The sequence below is a fragment of the Culicoides brevitarsis genome, chromosome 3 (genome assembly GCF_036172545.1).
Source record: "Culicoides brevitarsis isolate CSIRO-B50_1 chromosome 3, AGI_CSIRO_Cbre_v1, whole genome shotgun sequence".
Lineage (NCBI taxonomy): Eukaryota > Metazoa > Arthropoda > Insecta > Diptera > Ceratopogonidae > Culicoides > Culicoides brevitarsis.
Genome location: NC_087087.1, coordinates 28,429,744 through 28,446,703, shown reverse-complemented (window position 1 = coordinate 28,446,703; position 16,960 = coordinate 28,429,744). Strand labels below are relative to the sequence as shown.

Sequence of the window (16,960 nt, the reverse complement as noted above, 5' to 3'; positions counted from 1 at the left end):
AAATTAAAAAAAATTATTATTTAAGAATTAAATAAATAAATAAATTTAAAAAATTAAGGCTAAATTAAATTTTGCAATTTTTTATTATTTTTTTTTATTTATTATTTTATTTTCATTTATTTATTTTTTTTTTAATAAGAAAAAATAATTTTTTGTTTCAATTCCTTTCAGTAGAAATTTTCCCGCAATTTTTTTCTCACCATTTCAACAAAGTCTGAGGTGAATAAAAATCAAAACAAAAACAAATCTCTTTAAATGTTAAAAATTCTTTACCTGGATAAAAACTTAACAAAATCAAATGGACATCTATTGTCGCCTCTGCCTAATTGGACTTCCTCCAGATCATCAACAAATCACTCCCGACATGAAATTAATCATGAATTTATGTTACCGGTTCTTCGGTATCAGGGTTTGTTTACATTTTTTTCATATCAAAAAATTTATTTTTAATAAAATCTTTTATTTTTTAGCTGAAACCATCGATTTTTCCAACCTTCGTATGCGAAACTTGCGAAACCACAATTCTAAATTTCCACGAATTTCACTGCGAGGTGATGCGAAGTCAGGAATTTTTGATTTACGAGAACGAGGAAAGTTATTTGAGGGAAGAAGCGGCTCTGAAAGAGGTCGAAAGTGGCGTTGCTGCGATCGAAATTGAAAAATTCTTCGTGGATGATTGCTTTTCCGAGTCAAATTACCACAACGAGTGTTTTGAAGCGGGATTTCTTGAAAAATCTTCTCAAGAAACGTCTATATTGAAATTTATCTGTGATATTTGCGATGCCAAACTCTTGAACAAAGAGACTTTGAAGAAACACATGGCGCGTCATCTGCTGCAAGAAACATTTATTTGTGAAATGTGTCCCGAAAAGCGAGTTTATCAGACAAAAGTCACGCTAAAACGACATCAGCTCATCAAACACGCCGATTTGCCGGAAGTTTTTGAACGAACGTGTAATTTGTGCGGGAAAAACTTTAAAAATGAGAATATTTTGAAGAATCATTTGCGATACAGTCATTCGAAAAAGGGTCCTTTGCGATGTGAAATTTGCGGAAAAGACTTTAAAAATGTCTTGACGATGGGAAATCACGTAAGACGCTTTCACGAGAAGAAATCTCGGTTTTTGTGCAGCTTTTGTGGCAAAGAATTCAGTAGGAAAGAGTCTTTGGCGGAACATAATTTAACGCATAAAGGAGAAAAACCGCTTCAGTGCTTGTGGTGCCCGAAGGAATTTCGACATAGAAGTCATTTTAGTGCTCATCGACTGAAAGCACATCCCAAAGAATATGAAAAGTGGAAATTGGAGAGAAATTAAGAAAGTTGATTTTGATAAAATGTTTCACATTACTTTGAAAATATTTTGTGAAAAAAGTAAAAAAAAAATATTTTGAAAAAAATATTTTTTTTCATAAATTTAAGAATCTTAAGTCGAATTTCAAATATTTTTACAAAAATTTTTATAAAAAAATTAAAAATAGTTTAATTTAAGAAAAAAAATATTTGAATGATTCTTAAGTTTATGAAAAAAAAAATTTTTTTTAGTTGAAAAATGAAATAAGAAAATGACTTCAAATCATTTAAAATTAAAAACTAATATTTTTTGTTGAGTTTTGATTAGTTTTGAAATAAATATTTGACTAATAATTACTCAAAAGTCAAAATTTTAAAATTTTTCAAAAAATTAAAATTTTTTCAAAATTGTGACAAATTTTTTTTTTTACTTTTTGAAAAATTTTAAAATTTTTTCAAGCAAAAAAAAATAATTTTTCACAATTTTAACTAAAAAAAAATATAAATAACTTAATATCCTAAAGTTTATGAGAAATAATTATTTTTTATATATAAAAAATGTAGGAAAAATGACTTCATATACCTAATTTGAAATTAGTAAAAAAAAATTTTTTGTCAAATTTTAATTATTTTGCATTACCTAGTTTTTGACTAAATTTTTCTCAAAAATAGTAATTAAAAAATTTTCAGAAAATTCAAAAAAAATTAATAAAAATTTTTAAGGGTGTTTAGGGTGTTCCGAAACCGTTTTCTGTTTCGCGTTACATGCTTGAAAAAAAATCCATGGAGGATATAGAAATTTTATATAGATTTTCGTTTTTGTACTATTTAGTATGGAAAAATAATAAAATTGTTGAATTTTGAGTTATTTTTAAAAAAATAATTTTCAAATTTTGGATCGTATTATTTTGTAAAAAAATTAATTCTTGATTTCTTAATCGAAATGTTCATTAATAACCTCTTAAATAGTGTAGAATGTTAAACTTGTTGAAAAACAGCTAAAATATCGCTAAAAAAGCTAGAAAAACTCGATTTCTTAAATCGTATATGCATTGGGATCATGCCTCGATTCCACAAATGGGACCTCCGCGATGGTTAAGACTTCCTATAAAAAATTAAATATAAGAAAAAAAATATTTGAATGATTCTTAAGTTCATGAAAAAAAAAAATTTTTTAGTTGAAAAATAATAAGAAAATGCGAGAGCTCGAGAAAATAATAATTTTTGTTTGGAAAATAAATTAATATAAACAATACAATAATATTTTATTCGTTCGACTTAATTCACATGAGCTGACTATACTTAAGTTACATACATAATTTTATAAACTTTTAAAGGGACTCTACAAAGGAACAGATTTTAATAATGAAGGATATCACAATAAATAGAATACTTAAAATTTATTATAGAATAGCATCAATTGATATAAACAATTTTTTCAGATACAACCCACAATTTATATCGTTTTTTCTAATAATTTTTAAAAAATTGAGCATGGGACAAAAACTTTTGAAAGACAAAAAAATTCAACAAAACTAAACAATTTAAGGAAATTAAAAAAACTTAAACTTTAAAAATATTTTTCACTTTAATTTAAACTAATAAGTATTTTAGGCGAATAAATTTAATATTTTCATTTTTTGTCCCATGAGGATTTTCTCGAGGGGGGGGGGGGAAATAAAAAAATTAATATTTTTGAATTTTTTGTTTGTAATTTTTTAACGTTTTTAGACGTTAAACGTTGATTCTTAACATTTATTTAATTTTAGTTTATATTATTTTAAAATTTGAACTTAAAAGTAAAGAAAAATCAACAAAATCTCCCAAAATAAAAATTTTTGAAAAAAAATAATTTTGGTCACGTGACTTTCAAAAAAATGTTTTTCAACATTTCAATAGAAAATGTCGTAATTAAGCAAATTTCTTTAGTTTTTTGTATAATTTTACCAAAAACAGTAATTTTTCATGATTTTTTGGTGATTTTTTAATATAAAAATTCCAAAATATGTCAAAAATATTTGTATTTTATATTTAATTTTTATTTTTCCCCCTGAATTTTTTCGACAAAATCCGAGGGGGGGGGGAGACAAAAAATGGATGTATTAAATTTATTCGCCTTAATTAAAAAAAAATAAAATCTTGTCATATTAAGCACAGTAAACACATTGGAGCCACATATTTCACATGATAATTTGTTACATGATATTTGTCACTGATTCAAATTTACCAGTTGCAAGTTCACAAGAACAAATTTGGAAATTTTATCGAAATTTTCGTTAAATATTTCATACATTTAAGCACACATTTAAAGCACATATTTTCCTTCCATGAATCCATGAGTTTTAAGCACTTTCCATTTTTTCCATTCCTGAGAACCATAAAAGCATTATTTTGATATTATTTGTAGAGCTTTTAAAGACCATATGAGCACCACAGGTAAAAAGATAATGATGATGCAAAGGGCAAATACCATACCAAAAATAAAAATTGTCTTCGAACGCCTAAAAAAAAAGTATTATTTGGACGTCTTTAACAGTTTTTTTTTCTCACCTCTTTGCACGTTCATGACGTGCCATTGCCTCAAGTTCTTGCTCATGGAGTCTTCTGAGATCTTCATCGAATGTGGAATTTTCCATGATTTGTGAATTTTTTTTCGCCTTATCGGTAAAACTCGTTATGATCCGCTCGCCAGGACACCAACTTTGATACTGTGCATTATTTTATTGTCAAGCCGGCAACGAGCAACAAGTTTCACTTTTCACAATGCTGTTTTTGATACCTGATCGAATTCGGCTTAAAATTCAATAGATAGTCTGGAATTTGTGTGTCTGTTTATATCATTTTGAGTGTCTGGAACTACTGGAATTTCAATGTCAATGCTTCAATCTAAATCAGTGAAGTGGTGTACATAAAACCGAAATATTATGGCTGCAAATTTACGCAATTAATTGAATCAAAAACCTTTTGATATTTTTTTGTCCTATAGATTCTTTGTCCATCAAAAACTCTTAAATTGATCCATATTTTTTGTTTAAAAAATTACATTCTTGTTTAAAAAAAAAACATAAATTTGCTACTGAAGATTGTTATTTTTTTTCTAATTTTGAATTTTTTTATTAATTTTTTAAATTAATTTTTCAAAAAATTATTTTAAAATTTCATTTTAATATCTTTAGTTGAAAACTGTTGCCCAAAATTTATAGTTATGGGAACATAGATGCATAAGGATATTCTAGAAATAAGCAACTTAGATAAACAAATATCAATTTAGAGAATTTGGCCTGAAATGTTCGAGAGATAAAGTTCAGTCTTCGTTCAGAAATCGTCATGTTAAGACTCGCAATCATAACTTTATATCATTTTGGTCGGTAAAAGTTTAACGAGCTCAGCGAGAATTTTTATTATATGAATGTCTTCCTCTCATAAGGAACTTTTTTCATTAAATTTTTTTAAATTTTTTTTTGTATTCCTAGACCGTTTTCTGTTTCGCGTTTCGTTTTGGAAAAAAAACCATCAATCAATCATTCAAATTTTTGATCGTTATTTTTTGTAAAAAATTAATTCTTGATTTCTTAATCGAAATGTTCATTAATAACCTCTAAAATAGTGTAAAATGTCAAACTTGTTGAAAAACAGCTAAAATATCAGTCATTTAGTATGAAAAAGTATTTCAAAATCTATATAAAATTTCTATATTCCCCTTGGTGATTTTTGATAAAAATGATGGGGGAGGAAACCTTGGCTGATTGATTTTTGGTGTACTTTCATAAATTTTCAAAAAATTTAAAAAAATATATTTAAATTTTTAGTAATTTTTGTATTCAAAAACGTATTTCGACATAAAATTTTCTTTAAAAAATGATTTTCATGAAAATTATTGAATTTTTTTTTCAAAAAAAAAAATTTGACAGTTATTTTTTTGACAACAAAAATATTAATTAACATTTTGTATGAAAAAAGTATTTCAAAATTTTTATTCTTTTGCCCCTCCCCCATTTTTATTTCAAAAATTTTGGACAAAACTATTGAGTTTCATTTGGAGCGCCTAATATTTATAAAAAAATGTTTTACATTTCATTTAAATTTTTTCTTTCTAAAAATTTTAATTGTGAAAAAACTCCACAAAAATTATATTTTTTAAAGTTTAAATTTTTAAAATTTTTCAATAATAATTTTTTAAGTCATAAGTCAAAAACTGCTTAAAAATAAAAAAAAAACAAAAATCATAAAAAAATATTTTAATTGATTTGATGTCATTTTTCTTCAAATTTTAATCAAAAATTAAAAAATAAAATTTCTCATAAACTTAATAATTTTAAGTCATACCTTAACTCACTTTTTTTCATTTAAAATATTCAAATAAAATATTTATCATTTAAATATTTTTAATGAAATCTTAGAAAATAAATTTGAGAAAAATATATTTCAATGGTTTATAAAAATAGGACTTAAAGTATGGCATAAAATTCTTAAGATTGTGAAAAAAAAATTTTCTTCTTTTCAAAATATACAAAAATCTAAGGAAAAAGACTTCATTAATTTAAATAAAATTACATAAAAAAATATTTTTGTGAAATTTAATTATTTATTTTAAACATTTTTGGGCTAAATTTTTCTCAATTGTATAATAAAAATTTTTCAAAAATTAAAAAAAAAAATAAAAATTAATAAATTTTTTTTTTAATAAAATTTAAAATTTTTCACAATTTAAGCTTTTAGAAAAAAATTATACTTGAAATGTGATTTTATTATTATTATTTTTTTTTTTTGAAAAAATTGTTAAGAAATAAAAAACACTTTTACTACAATAAGATTTTGGTACATTTTATTAGTATATGGATGTAGCTTTACAATGATTTAAACTTTATAATAATAATAAAAAAAAATGAACTGGTCAATTAATTATGGCAACAATACACATTGTGAACTGTATCTCTCTTTGTAAAAAAAAAAAAATAAAACGTACAGTGATCAAAACTAAAAATATGATAAATGGTTCAAACTTTACATTTACACTTACATCTTAAAGGTTTAAAATTTCTCTTTAGATTCGAAAAAAGTCATTTTTATAATTAAGAAGTTGGTACACTCAACATTTTTTTTTCTCTACCCTTAACTAACTTTACATCGAGTTGAAATGCAGTCCCTGGAGACTAACAGCTGAGGGATTTATGACAGTGCCGTCGTCATATCGTTGTCGCGGTACCGGATGCAGTGCGGCAGCCGAACTAAAATCCACGTGTCGCGTATCGAGGAACCCCATGACGTTCGGGGGACACATCAGAGGATTGCCACTTGAATTGCCTTCGCCGCTTCCATTGCCGCCGCCGCCGCCGCCACTTGTGCCTCCCGTTGACATGCTGATTGACGTCGCAGGCAGCGAATCGTAATTTTCCATCGAATTTTCGTCGTTGTTGGGTGTCGATGACGGAGCCGGGGACATATTTGGCTCGAGTTTGATGCGATTTTTGATGCTAGGTCTGCTGATGGGGTATCCGCGTTTTTTGTATTCGAGCCAAAGTGTGCGATTATTGACGCCATACATGCGAGCTGCTTTACAGAAACCAATGCCGCCGAAACGGACCGCATCGAGAGCTCGTAAAAAGTTTTCGTCGCCTTGCGGATTCACGGAGCGTTTGCGTTTTGTCGTGGTTCCCGTCGAGGGGGTCGTGGGCGTTTGATTTGTCGAGACACTGGCATTTGTCGCTGCGGGACTCTCTTCCTGCTTGATATTTTGACTGTAAACCGATTGGACTATTTGGGTGCCGCTTTGGGCTTGCGGCGACGTCGATGTCGACAAACTCTGCGGATAACTGCTGACCATCGTGTTGGGGTTCACGGAAATTATCTGCGATTGGTAGTTGCCGCTATTCGTTTGATACATTTGTACACTGGCGCCGTTACTACTTGTACTACTTGTGCTGGTGTTTAGCGAGTGATTTTCCGTATTTCCGTGATGCTGCGCCTGAATTTGCTGCTGTTGCTGTATACTGAGTCCCGTGGCACTCGAAGTCGTTGCGAAACGCGGATATGCCGACGTATCGACAATTGCCCATTGTCCCCCGTGCTGCTGATGCGCCTGTGTCATGCTGATCGACGACGACCCCGAAATGTCCAGCGGTACCGTTTGCGTGACGCCTTGCAAGTCCTTCAGCATGTTCGGTTGGTGCGACGACTCGTCGATACTTTCTTGCGACGAATCGTGCTGCGGTTGATCCGAATCCGCGTCTTTTCGAACGTTCACTTGACTGATGGCGTTTGCCTGTTGCGCCGAAATCAGGGTCGAGGTAGAGGTCAAGACGCGCGTCGACGAATTCAAATGCGGAAAATACAGAATTTTTTCGTTGTTGCCGCCATCCACTTGTTGTGCATTCGTGCCGCCGTGTTCCTGTTGATGCATGTGTTGTTCGTTTTGCTGCTGTTGCTGTTGCTGCTGCTGTTGTTGCTGCAATTGTTGTTGTAATTGTTGATCTTGCTGCCGTTCAATTGATCCGGACTCGGATTTGCGAACTCGTTTGCGTCGCAACGCTGGCGACATACTTTTGGGCGGCGACGCACTGCACCGCTGTTGAATCTGGACCATTTGCTGTTGCTGTTGATATTGTTGGGCAGCTGCCTGTTGAGATTCAGCACTGCCCCAAATGCCTTCCGACGCAATTTGATTCGGGTCGGCATGTTCCACGGACTTGCTTTCGGATTTTGTGACTGATCCATTGTCGGGCATCTCTGCCAATCCCTTAATTTTCAACATTTCTGCCGTTTTTAGGATTTGCGGCAACTGTTCCGTCGACACATTCACTTCGCCATAGTACATAAAGTCAACCATGGTCTTCAAATCGTTGTATTGAACGTCTTTCAGGATGACAATTGGATGTTTGCACGGATTTGTCGTGAACAGAGACTGAAAATAGGAACTACATGCCGACAATACCACTTTGTGTGCCTGCAATTGGCGTCCCTCGGCTGCCAACGTGACATCTACGAGCGATTCGCTGTGCAGCAGCGTCGAAAAGACCTGAATAAAGTTCGGTTGATGGTTATTCCATCGCAAGCAATACTGCTGGACTGCCATGTTTGTTTGTGTTTGCGCCAGCCAATTGTTTTTATTTTTTTTCTCCGACTTTTTTCCTCAAAAATTTAGCAAATAACCTCAAATTTTCCTGAATTTCCCATTAAAACCACATCGAGACAGGGAATTGCGTGTCAAAAATTGACCCCTTTTACTTGTGGATCCGAAAAAATTGAATTTTCTCCTCGGGAACGCTTTAGTCCAAGTTGACGTCACAAGCCAAAAATACACAAATGCACTTTTTGTGCTTTGGCGCCCGCTTTTACGGCAAAATTGGGTGACACGTCGCAGCTGCCGCCTTTGGAGCAGAAAAATAACTCGGTTTTCGGGCGATTTGCTCGAGCAAAAGCCAATTTTAAGGTAATTTTATTTTGATAAACGCTCAAAAAAGCTTTTTTTTTTACTGATTTACCTTCTGTACGCGCGACATAGGTGCTATGGGCGTCTATGGAAATGCGAGACGAATGAAAGTGATAAGTCGCCAGATGGCGCTGCAAGCACGTTGTCAACATCCTGGTTGGAGCCACCAAAGCGGAAGTGCGGATTATTTCCAAATGTGCATTGGACCTTTAAAAATCATAACATTCCGATGGATTTTTCCAAATTTTCCATGAAAAATGACTGAAAACAAGATTTGTCGCCTTTGTTTAGGTGAAAATTCAGAACCGCCCGAGATGACAGACAAAATAAAGTTTCTTGTAAGGAAATATTTTCACATTCAGGTAAAATTTTAATTAATTTTGTGTCTCAAATTTTCATAAAAATTCAATTTTAGATCACATGCGAAGATAAAACTCCTCAAAAAATTTGCCGAAATTGCTCACAAACACTTTTGGACTTTAATTCATTCGAAACTTCAGTATTTTTGAAGCAAGAAACGCTTTCGAAATTCCTTCCAAAGCCATCAAACGAGCTAAAAGGCATCCGAATCCCGGAAAATTTGGAAAGTCTCGTCCGAGAACTGGAAATCGACACAGAATTAGTCGAATTTGACACGAATCCCTTCGTAACGGAAGAAATTTCACCGAAAATCGTGACAGAAACTGATGAAGATGATGCCGAAATTGTCACAGTTTACCCGAAATACTGTTGTCGCACGTGCGGACGTCAATTCCTGAACCAAGATGACTTCGAAGTGCATTTATATTATCACATGTCACCGCCGCGACACGAAACTGACGATGAATTTGTGTGTGAAATTTGTTTCAAGGCCTTTAGTAGTTATTTTTCGCTCGAAACGCATGTCAAAGGACACGAATTTGATCCGAAAACATGCAAAATTTGCGAAAAAAGCTTCGATAATCAACTGAAACTCGACGGACACCTGAGAAATTGTCATAATCCGTTGATTTTTTTGCGATGTGATGCCTGTGGGAGACTTTGCAAGAACGAAAAAGCGTTAAATTTGCATCGGTATTTGATGCATGACCCAAAAAGGCATCAAGAAACGGTAAAATGTGACATTTGTAACGTTACTTTGTCATATCATCGAGGCTTGGAGCATCATAATCGAACGTGTCATCCGGAATTGGGGAAAAAATCGATGGGAAAGTACAAATGTGGTTCGTGTGACGAGAAATTTAAAGCTATCGACGAATTTTGGACGCATCGGATACGAAATCACGCCAAAAATGATGGATCAAGTAGGAAAATACGGAAATTAAACAGTATTTCATGACAAAATTTCATGAATTTTGATTGTTTTTCACTTTATCGCGCTCCCATTCGAGCGAATGCATCCTCTTCAAGTGCTTGTACATGTTGGCTCTCACGTTAAATGTCTTCTCCAAGCAATACCGACACCGGTAAAGACTGATTCCCGTATGAACGGCGGTATGTTCTCGCAATCGGGTCGCCGTTTGAAAGGATTTTTCGCAATATTCGCAGTGAAAAAGGCGTTTTTTGTGTTTTAGCCTCACATGAGTCGACAAACTTTGTTTGCTTGCCATCAGTTTGTCACAAATTTCGCATCGAATTCCGTTTTTTCGTTCATGAATCATCTTTACATGAACCCGAAGTGTCTTGGAATTGGAATACCACTTGCCACAATCAGGGCATTTTGCTCGCGGAGGTCCCTCTTCGTCATGAAAATTTCTTCGATGTATCAAAAAATCGAATTTTGACTTGAAATTTCGTTCGCAATCGTCGCACGTGAAGTAATTTTCCGTGTGAATGTTCCTTAAATGTGTTTTTAACACCGAATTTGACACAAAAAGTTGCCCACATTCATGACAAACGAACTTTTTTAATGCTTTTTTCGTTTCAGGAGTCATATGAACGCGCACATGAGACCGTAACTTCTCCAAAATAGCAAATCGCTTTCCGCAATCGTGACATTCGAAGGGTTTTTCATCGGGATTTCCGTGATTTTGCATCACATGAGCTCTTAGGTTCTTCCGATCCCCGAGAATTTTACTACAATGACCACATCTGAAGCTTTCTGGATGCTCGTGGAAGTCAATATGCTCGAGTAACGCACTTTTTTTGAACAATTTCTTGCCGCAACATGAAATGAAGGGACGTTCAATGCCGTGAATTGTCCGAAAATGGGCTTGAAATTCACGAAATGACCCAAAAAGCTCGCGAGGATCACATTTTTCGCACTCAAAAGTGTAAAAATCCTGAATTCGAACACTTTTTCCGTTACTTTGACCATAAAATTCTGAAATTTCATCCAAATATTCGATTGTTCCGTTATCGGACTTGAAATTTTCCCATATTTCTTCATTTTCGAGGCATTGCGAGTGGAATTCCAAAAAACTCGTGAGCTTCGTGATGCACTTTGAACACAAAATTCTGGATTTTCCCGAGTCGAAGGAGATCTGCAAACTTAAAAATGGATTAAAAGTCGTTAAAATTCGAATGTAACCCACTTTTATATTGAAAATTTCGAAAATTTCTTCAATTTCTGGTACAAGAACGTGCGTTTCGGCATCAAAAATGTCAATAAATTCCGTAGGAGGCTTCAAACAAAGTCGACAAAGCAGGTTTTTAGCCATTTTCGTGTCAGGCTTCTCTTATCAGGCGATGTTAACTTTAAACGGCGAACGGAAAAGGGCATTGGGACACGTGACGTACTCAGATGACATCGATTCGCGACACCAATTTGTTATTCTTGGGCGAAAAAATAGCGAAAACGGAGGAAAACTCTGATTTTTGAAGGTAAATTAATGAATTAATGTTAAAATATGCTAAAATTTAAGAGATTTTTTCAGTTTTTGTCAATAATGACTGTGGGCGAGACTTGCAACTACCTCCTTTTTACGAATCCCGTATCGTCTGGCGTCTGGAATATCCTTGGATCTGTGTCAAAGGTCAGTTTTCCCATAAAAATTTCTCATTCCACATTAAAATTTTTGATTTTTTTCGTAGAATTTGAAGCCAAAAGGCAATTCTCATACTGTAATTGCCTCTCCGGCAACGGCAAAACTCGCTGAAATGACGCCTTTGTGGAAATTGGCCGGTAATAACTTCAATTTTGTGCGGATTGCAGCGTTATCGGGAGCATCAGCGGTCTTTTTGGGAGCATGGGGTGCTCATCACACGTTTAAAATTGACAAACAAAACCGAGATTTGAAGCAAGTTTTTGAGACGGCGAATCGTTATCATTTTTTCCATACGTTGGCGTTGCTCGCAATGCCCTTGGCTCATCGCCCCGTGGTTTCGGGAAGCATGATGCTCGCTGGCATGACTTTGTTCTCGGGTACTTTGTATTATCGTGCATTTACGGGAGACGACAAATTCAATAGATTGGCTCCGGCAGGCGGAATTTTGTTGATGCTTGCATGGCTTTCGCTCGTGATTTAAAGTGTGAATTATTGAATGTTGACCGAAAATTACTAAATTATTGAAATTGTGGTAGAAGGAGAAAAGAATAAAAGAAAAAAAACTAAAAAAAAAAATTTTTATTAAAAATTTGGAGAAAATGATAAAATTTGTAAACAATTTTAAAACATTTGAAAAATTTGACAAATTAACAAAATTTGAGAATGGATAAAATTTTACAAGTTGATAAAATTTGACAAAGACAAATAATTTCATAAAATTTGACAAATTAATTAAATTTGAAAAATTAATTCTATTTGACAAATTAATTAAATTTGAGATACGGTTAAAATTTGACAAATGGAGAAAATTTGACAAATTAATAAAATTTGACAAACGGATAAAATTTGAAAAATGGATAAAATTTTGACAAATGAGTAAAACTTTGACAAATATGAGGAAAATTTGACAAATAAATGAAGTTTAACAAAAATGAAAAATTTGACAAATTGATAAAATTTGACAAATGCAAATAATTTCATAAAATTTGTGAAATCGATGAAATTTGACAAATTAATTAAATTTGAAAAATTAATAAAATTTGACAAGTGAACAAAATTTGACAAGTGAAAAATTTTGACAAATATGAGGAAAATTTGAAAATTGAAATTCGACAAAAGATTAAAATTTGACAAACGGATAAAACTTGACAAATTAATTAAATTTGAAACATGGATAAAATTTGACAAATAAATAAAATTTGACAAACGGATAAAATTTGACAAATTAATTAAATTTGAAACATGGATAAAATTTGATAAATGAATAAAATTTGACAAACGGATAAAATTTGACAAATTAATTAAATTTGAAACATGGATAAAATTTGATAAATGAATAAAATTTGACAAACGGATAAAATTTGACAAATTAATTAAATTTGAGACATGGATAAAATTTGACAAATGAATAAAATTTGACAAACGGATAAAATTTGAGATTCGTATAAAATTTAACAAATTTATTAAATTTGACAAACGGATAAAATTTGAGATTCGGATAAAATTTAACAAACTTATTAAATTTGACAAACTGATAATATTTCAAAAAATTAATTAAATTTGACAAACGGATAAAATTTAACAAATTTATTAAATTAGACAAACGGATAAAATTTGAAAAATGAAAAAATTTGAAAAATTGAAAGAAAGTTGACAAACGGATAAAATTTGGAAAAATGGATAAAATTTGACAAATGAATGAAATTTTGACAAATGAGGAAAATTTGAATTAATTTTCTGAACTTTGAACCGAATTTTCGACTTCTAAAACTTCAAAAAGTAAAAAATTAATCAAAAGGACCCAAAAAATTTAACTAAACTTTATTTATTGTGATAACCAAAGATATTATTATTTTATTTATTGAATGTTGCAAGAAATGAAAGAAAAAAAAGATAAAAATTACTCTACTTTAATAAGTTGTACGACAACTTCGTTCTGAACGTCCTGAACGGCATTCCGATGATTCTCGGGATTCTGGCTTTTGTATTCCTTTTCGCGTGTCCACTCGTTCGGATGCATCGCCTTCAAATGCTTGTACATGTTCGATTTCATATTGAACTCCTTCGTGCAATATTTGCACGTGTACAGACTCACGCCCGTATGCATCGCTTCGTGCTCCTTCAGACGAATTTGCGTGGGCAACGCCTTGTCGCAATACGAACACCGATGCATTTTCTCCTGATGCTTCAACTTTGTGTGACTCCGCAAACTTTGCTTGCTGGACAACTCTTCGCCGCAAATCGTACAGCGAATTTTCTCGGTGCGCTCGTGCAAATACCGAATGTGTTCGCGCACCGCCTTCTCATTGGAATACCAATTTTTGCAGATGGGACATTGTTCGCGTGCCGGACCCTCTTCGCCATGGGCATTTCGGCGATGCAGCTGATAATCGAACTTGGATTTGAAATGTTTGCCGCACAAATCGCACACGAGACCAATTTTTAAATGCACATATTTGATGTGATTTTGCAAAATGTGCTTGTGCATGAACGTCATGCCGCATTCGTTGCACAAATGGGTGCGCAACTGCTCTTTCGCCTCTTCGCTCAAGTGCGTGAGGACATGTTGACGCATTGGCTCGTAGCCCACGAACCGTTTCAAGCAATAATCGCATTGGTATTTGCGTTCCTCGTAACTCGTGTGTTTCCGCTTGATGTGCGCCGCCAAGCTTTTTCGATCGGAATACACTTTTTCGCAAAATTCGCATGCCAAGCGATCCGGCTCCGAATGGTATGCCATGTGATCGACCAATTGATAGCGTTTTGAGAGCTTTTTGTTGCAACAACTCACGGCGGCATCCCGTTGATCGTGTCGGACTCGCATATGATATTTGTACGTCGTCAGCGAATCCATTCTTTGCTTATTTTCGCAGATGGGACAATAAAATCCGTAAAATTCCTGCAATTTTAGGTCTTCATCGGTGACAGGACGATCTCCGCGCTCTTTTTCAACGAAAGCTCGCTCCATGGCATCCAAATCTTCCGGATCTGTCTTTGCTTTTTTCACTTTTTTGGGCGATTTGAACGTTCCCGGATGTCTTTTCACCGCCAAAACTTTAATTTGACGATCTTCCCCATATTCACCTTGTGCCTCTACCTCAATCTCCTCCATTTCTACTTCCTCAATGAAATCCACATTCATTTGCTCAACCAGCTCCGTGTCTTGCTCCTGCGATTCGGGCTGTTCGGGCTCATCTACGCCCGCCAATTCGTTCCATTGTTGCTCACTTTGCTCGCATTTCGAACGAAATTGCCGAAAAAGCGTCAATTGGGCGTAACATTTCATACACATGATACTCGGTTTATTCGGATTATTATAAATCTAAAAAAAAATTTAAAAAAATTAAAAATTTTTTCGGATGATGCCATCACAAAAAAAAATGCTCACCATAATCTGAAACGTTTCGAATAAATCGACAATTTCGGCGGGCATTTCGAACGTTTCCTCGTCAAAAATGCAGACAAACTCGTCGGAGGCGTACATGCACAAGCGGCATGTCGAATTTATGTCGATTTCCATGATTTTTTGGCCTCCAATTTAAATAAAATACGAGAAATTTATCTGAGGACGCCTTCGTAAAATGTTTGTTTATTTTTTCCGTTGAGCTGTCAAAGTGACAGTTGTGATAAAAATTTCTCGCGGTAGATGGCGCTGCTGTTGATTCAACTATTTTTACCGTTATCTTCGTAATTATCATTGGATTTTCTGAAATTTATTAATTTTTGTCCGAAATTTGACTCTTAAATCTTTAAAAATGACGGAAAAATCGATTTTTACCTGTAGCGTTCCCGCTTTTAGCGATTTTGAGTTGGAATTTCGCCAAAAGTTGTACGAATCGGGCGAATTTTCGGATGTTACATTTGAAATTGGACCCGGAAAGATGTTTAAAGCTCACAAATTGGTTCTTATGGCGGCTTCGGAGAAGTTTCGAGAGATTTTACGGGAGCATTCAAGTACTGAAGCGACAATTTCCTTACCTGACATGGATCCGAATGCGTTTGAGCAGCTCCTGAGGTGATTTTTTAACATTTTTATTCATTAAATACTTAACCTAACTTTCGTTTTGGATGTTTTTAGGTGCATTTACGTTCACAAATTCGAGATTCGGGATCCAAAAACCGCTCTTAGCTGTTTAAAGGTCTTTCAGGACTTTGGATTTCCTCTTGCCGCTGAATTTTGCGAAGAATATTTGAACGATCCGGCAAATGTGACACACGAAAATGTTCTTGTCATGTACGAGGCGAGCCAAAATCCGACCTGCCAGTTACTTAATGAGTGTATAAAGCTATTTTTCTCGAATACGCTTGAGATTTTGGAGTCTGATGATTTTCTGGAAGTCAAATATGGGACTGTAAAGACAATTTTTAGTCTTTCTGAGATGAAAATCAACTCGGAATTGGATTTATTGAATGCTTTGCATCGGTATTCGATGAAAAATGATGGAAACGATGGCGAAAAATTGCATTGTTTGAGGCAAATTCGACTTTTGACACTCACCCCAGAAGAACTTTTGGCGAGTGAAGCTGTTCAAGCCCTGCTGACGAGCGATCAAATCGTCGCGGTACTCGCAAATCGCAATATTCCGAACAATCCGTTCTATAAAATGCCTGAGGGGTTCTCGGTATCACGTGAAACTCGCGGAAAAGTAATAGAAAATGAGGAATTAGCGTCACAAATGGAGATTAAAAGACTCACGGAGGCACGAGAGGTGCAAGAACGAGAAATTGAACGTTTGAAATCAATCACGAACAACATGAGCAATCAATTGCTGGAAACGCGAGACCCTCAAGTTGACATGTTTGACGAGGAAATTCAAACAGAGGAGTCTGTTGATGAAAAAAATCACAAAATAGAACAATTAATGCAAGAAATCGAACAAATGCATAAGAAATTTGAAAATATGACGCCGCAAATTAAGCAAGAAATGATTTGTTCAAGCAGCAAAATTGGTAAAAATTTAAATTTTTCAAAAATTTTAAAAATAAAATTTATTTTTTTTTAGATTCTGATGACGATGACGTAATTTTTGTTGAAAATGATCCGATACCTATCATAGAAATAAATGATAGCGGTGATCTGGAAAGTAACATTCCAACAATTACAATTCACAAAGAGACTACGGTGGATCCGTTAAAAACTTAAATTTAATTTTTTTGATACTTAATTTTCTATCAAGACAAAAAGTTTACCGAAAATTTCATTCAAAAAAAATTTTTTTTTTTTTGAGATTTTTTAATATCTTCATAAATATCTAATCATTCGTAGGTATAAAT

General features: G+C 33.5%; 7 protein-coding genes across 7 annotated transcripts; 4 read left to right on the top strand and 3 right to left on the bottom strand.

The window, feature by feature from the left end:
- Nucleotides 1-213: 213 nt before the first annotated feature.
- Nucleotides 214-1,346, top strand: LOC134834642 (oocyte zinc finger protein XlCOF19-like). The gene is made up of 2 exons (XM_063849378.1): nucleotides 214-409; nucleotides 471-1,346. The coding sequence occupies exons 1-2, from the start codon at nucleotides 299-301 to the stop codon at nucleotides 1,314-1,316; spliced, it is 957 nt and encodes a 318-aa protein (XP_063705448.1). The 5' UTR covers nucleotides 214-298; the 3' UTR covers nucleotides 1,317-1,346.
- A 4,763-nt stretch (nucleotides 1,347-6,109) lies between these two features.
- LOC134833377 (longitudinals lacking protein, isoforms H/M/V-like) lies at nucleotides 6,110-8,758 on the bottom strand. Its single transcript, XM_063847682.1, has one exon. It carries the CDS (start codon nucleotides 8,361-8,363, stop codon nucleotides 6,414-6,416), a length of 1,950 nt encoding a protein of 649 aa, XP_063703752.1. The 5' UTR covers nucleotides 8,364-8,758; the 3' UTR covers nucleotides 6,110-6,413.
- Nucleotides 8,759-8,925: 167 nt separating this feature from the next.
- Nucleotides 8,926-10,048, top strand: LOC134833378 (myoneurin-like). Its single transcript, XM_063847683.1, has 2 exons — nucleotides 8,926-9,082; nucleotides 9,136-10,048. Exons 1-2 carry the CDS (start codon nucleotides 8,978-8,980, stop codon nucleotides 10,036-10,038), a joined length of 1,008 nt encoding a protein of 335 aa, XP_063703753.1. The 5' UTR covers nucleotides 8,926-8,977; the 3' UTR covers nucleotides 10,039-10,048.
- On the bottom strand, nucleotides 10,046-11,359 carry LOC134835466 (transcription factor grauzone-like). Its single transcript, XM_063850343.1, has one exon. It carries the CDS (start codon nucleotides 11,357-11,359, stop codon nucleotides 10,046-10,048), a length of 1,314 nt encoding a protein of 437 aa, XP_063706413.1.
- Nucleotides 11,360-11,399: 40 nt separating this feature from the next.
- On the top strand, nucleotides 11,400-12,244 carry LOC134834540 (transmembrane protein 256 homolog). Its single transcript, XM_063849258.1, has 3 exons — nucleotides 11,400-11,522; nucleotides 11,576-11,674; nucleotides 11,733-12,244. The coding sequence occupies exons 2-3, from the start codon at nucleotides 11,588-11,590 to the stop codon at nucleotides 12,165-12,167; spliced, it is 522 nt and encodes a 173-aa protein (XP_063705328.1). The 5' UTR covers nucleotides 11,400-11,522; nucleotides 11,576-11,587; the 3' UTR covers nucleotides 12,168-12,244.
- Nucleotides 12,245-13,506: 1,262 nt separating this feature from the next.
- On the bottom strand, nucleotides 13,507-15,287 carry LOC134834514 (gastrula zinc finger protein XlCGF26.1-like). Its single transcript, XM_063849226.1, has 2 exons — nucleotides 15,075-15,287; nucleotides 13,507-15,008 (listed from the first exon to the last, which is right to left on the bottom strand). Exons 1-2 carry the CDS (start codon nucleotides 15,204-15,206, stop codon nucleotides 13,587-13,589), a joined length of 1,554 nt encoding a protein of 517 aa, XP_063705296.1. The 5' UTR covers nucleotides 15,207-15,287; the 3' UTR covers nucleotides 13,507-13,586.
- An 82-nt stretch (nucleotides 15,288-15,369) lies between these two features.
- Nucleotides 15,370-16,960, top strand: LOC134834515 (uncharacterized). Its single transcript, XM_063849227.1, has 3 exons — nucleotides 15,370-15,701; nucleotides 15,765-16,636; nucleotides 16,690-16,960. Exons 1-3 carry the CDS (start codon nucleotides 15,442-15,444, stop codon nucleotides 16,827-16,829), a joined length of 1,272 nt encoding a protein of 423 aa, XP_063705297.1. The 5' UTR covers nucleotides 15,370-15,441; the 3' UTR covers nucleotides 16,830-16,960.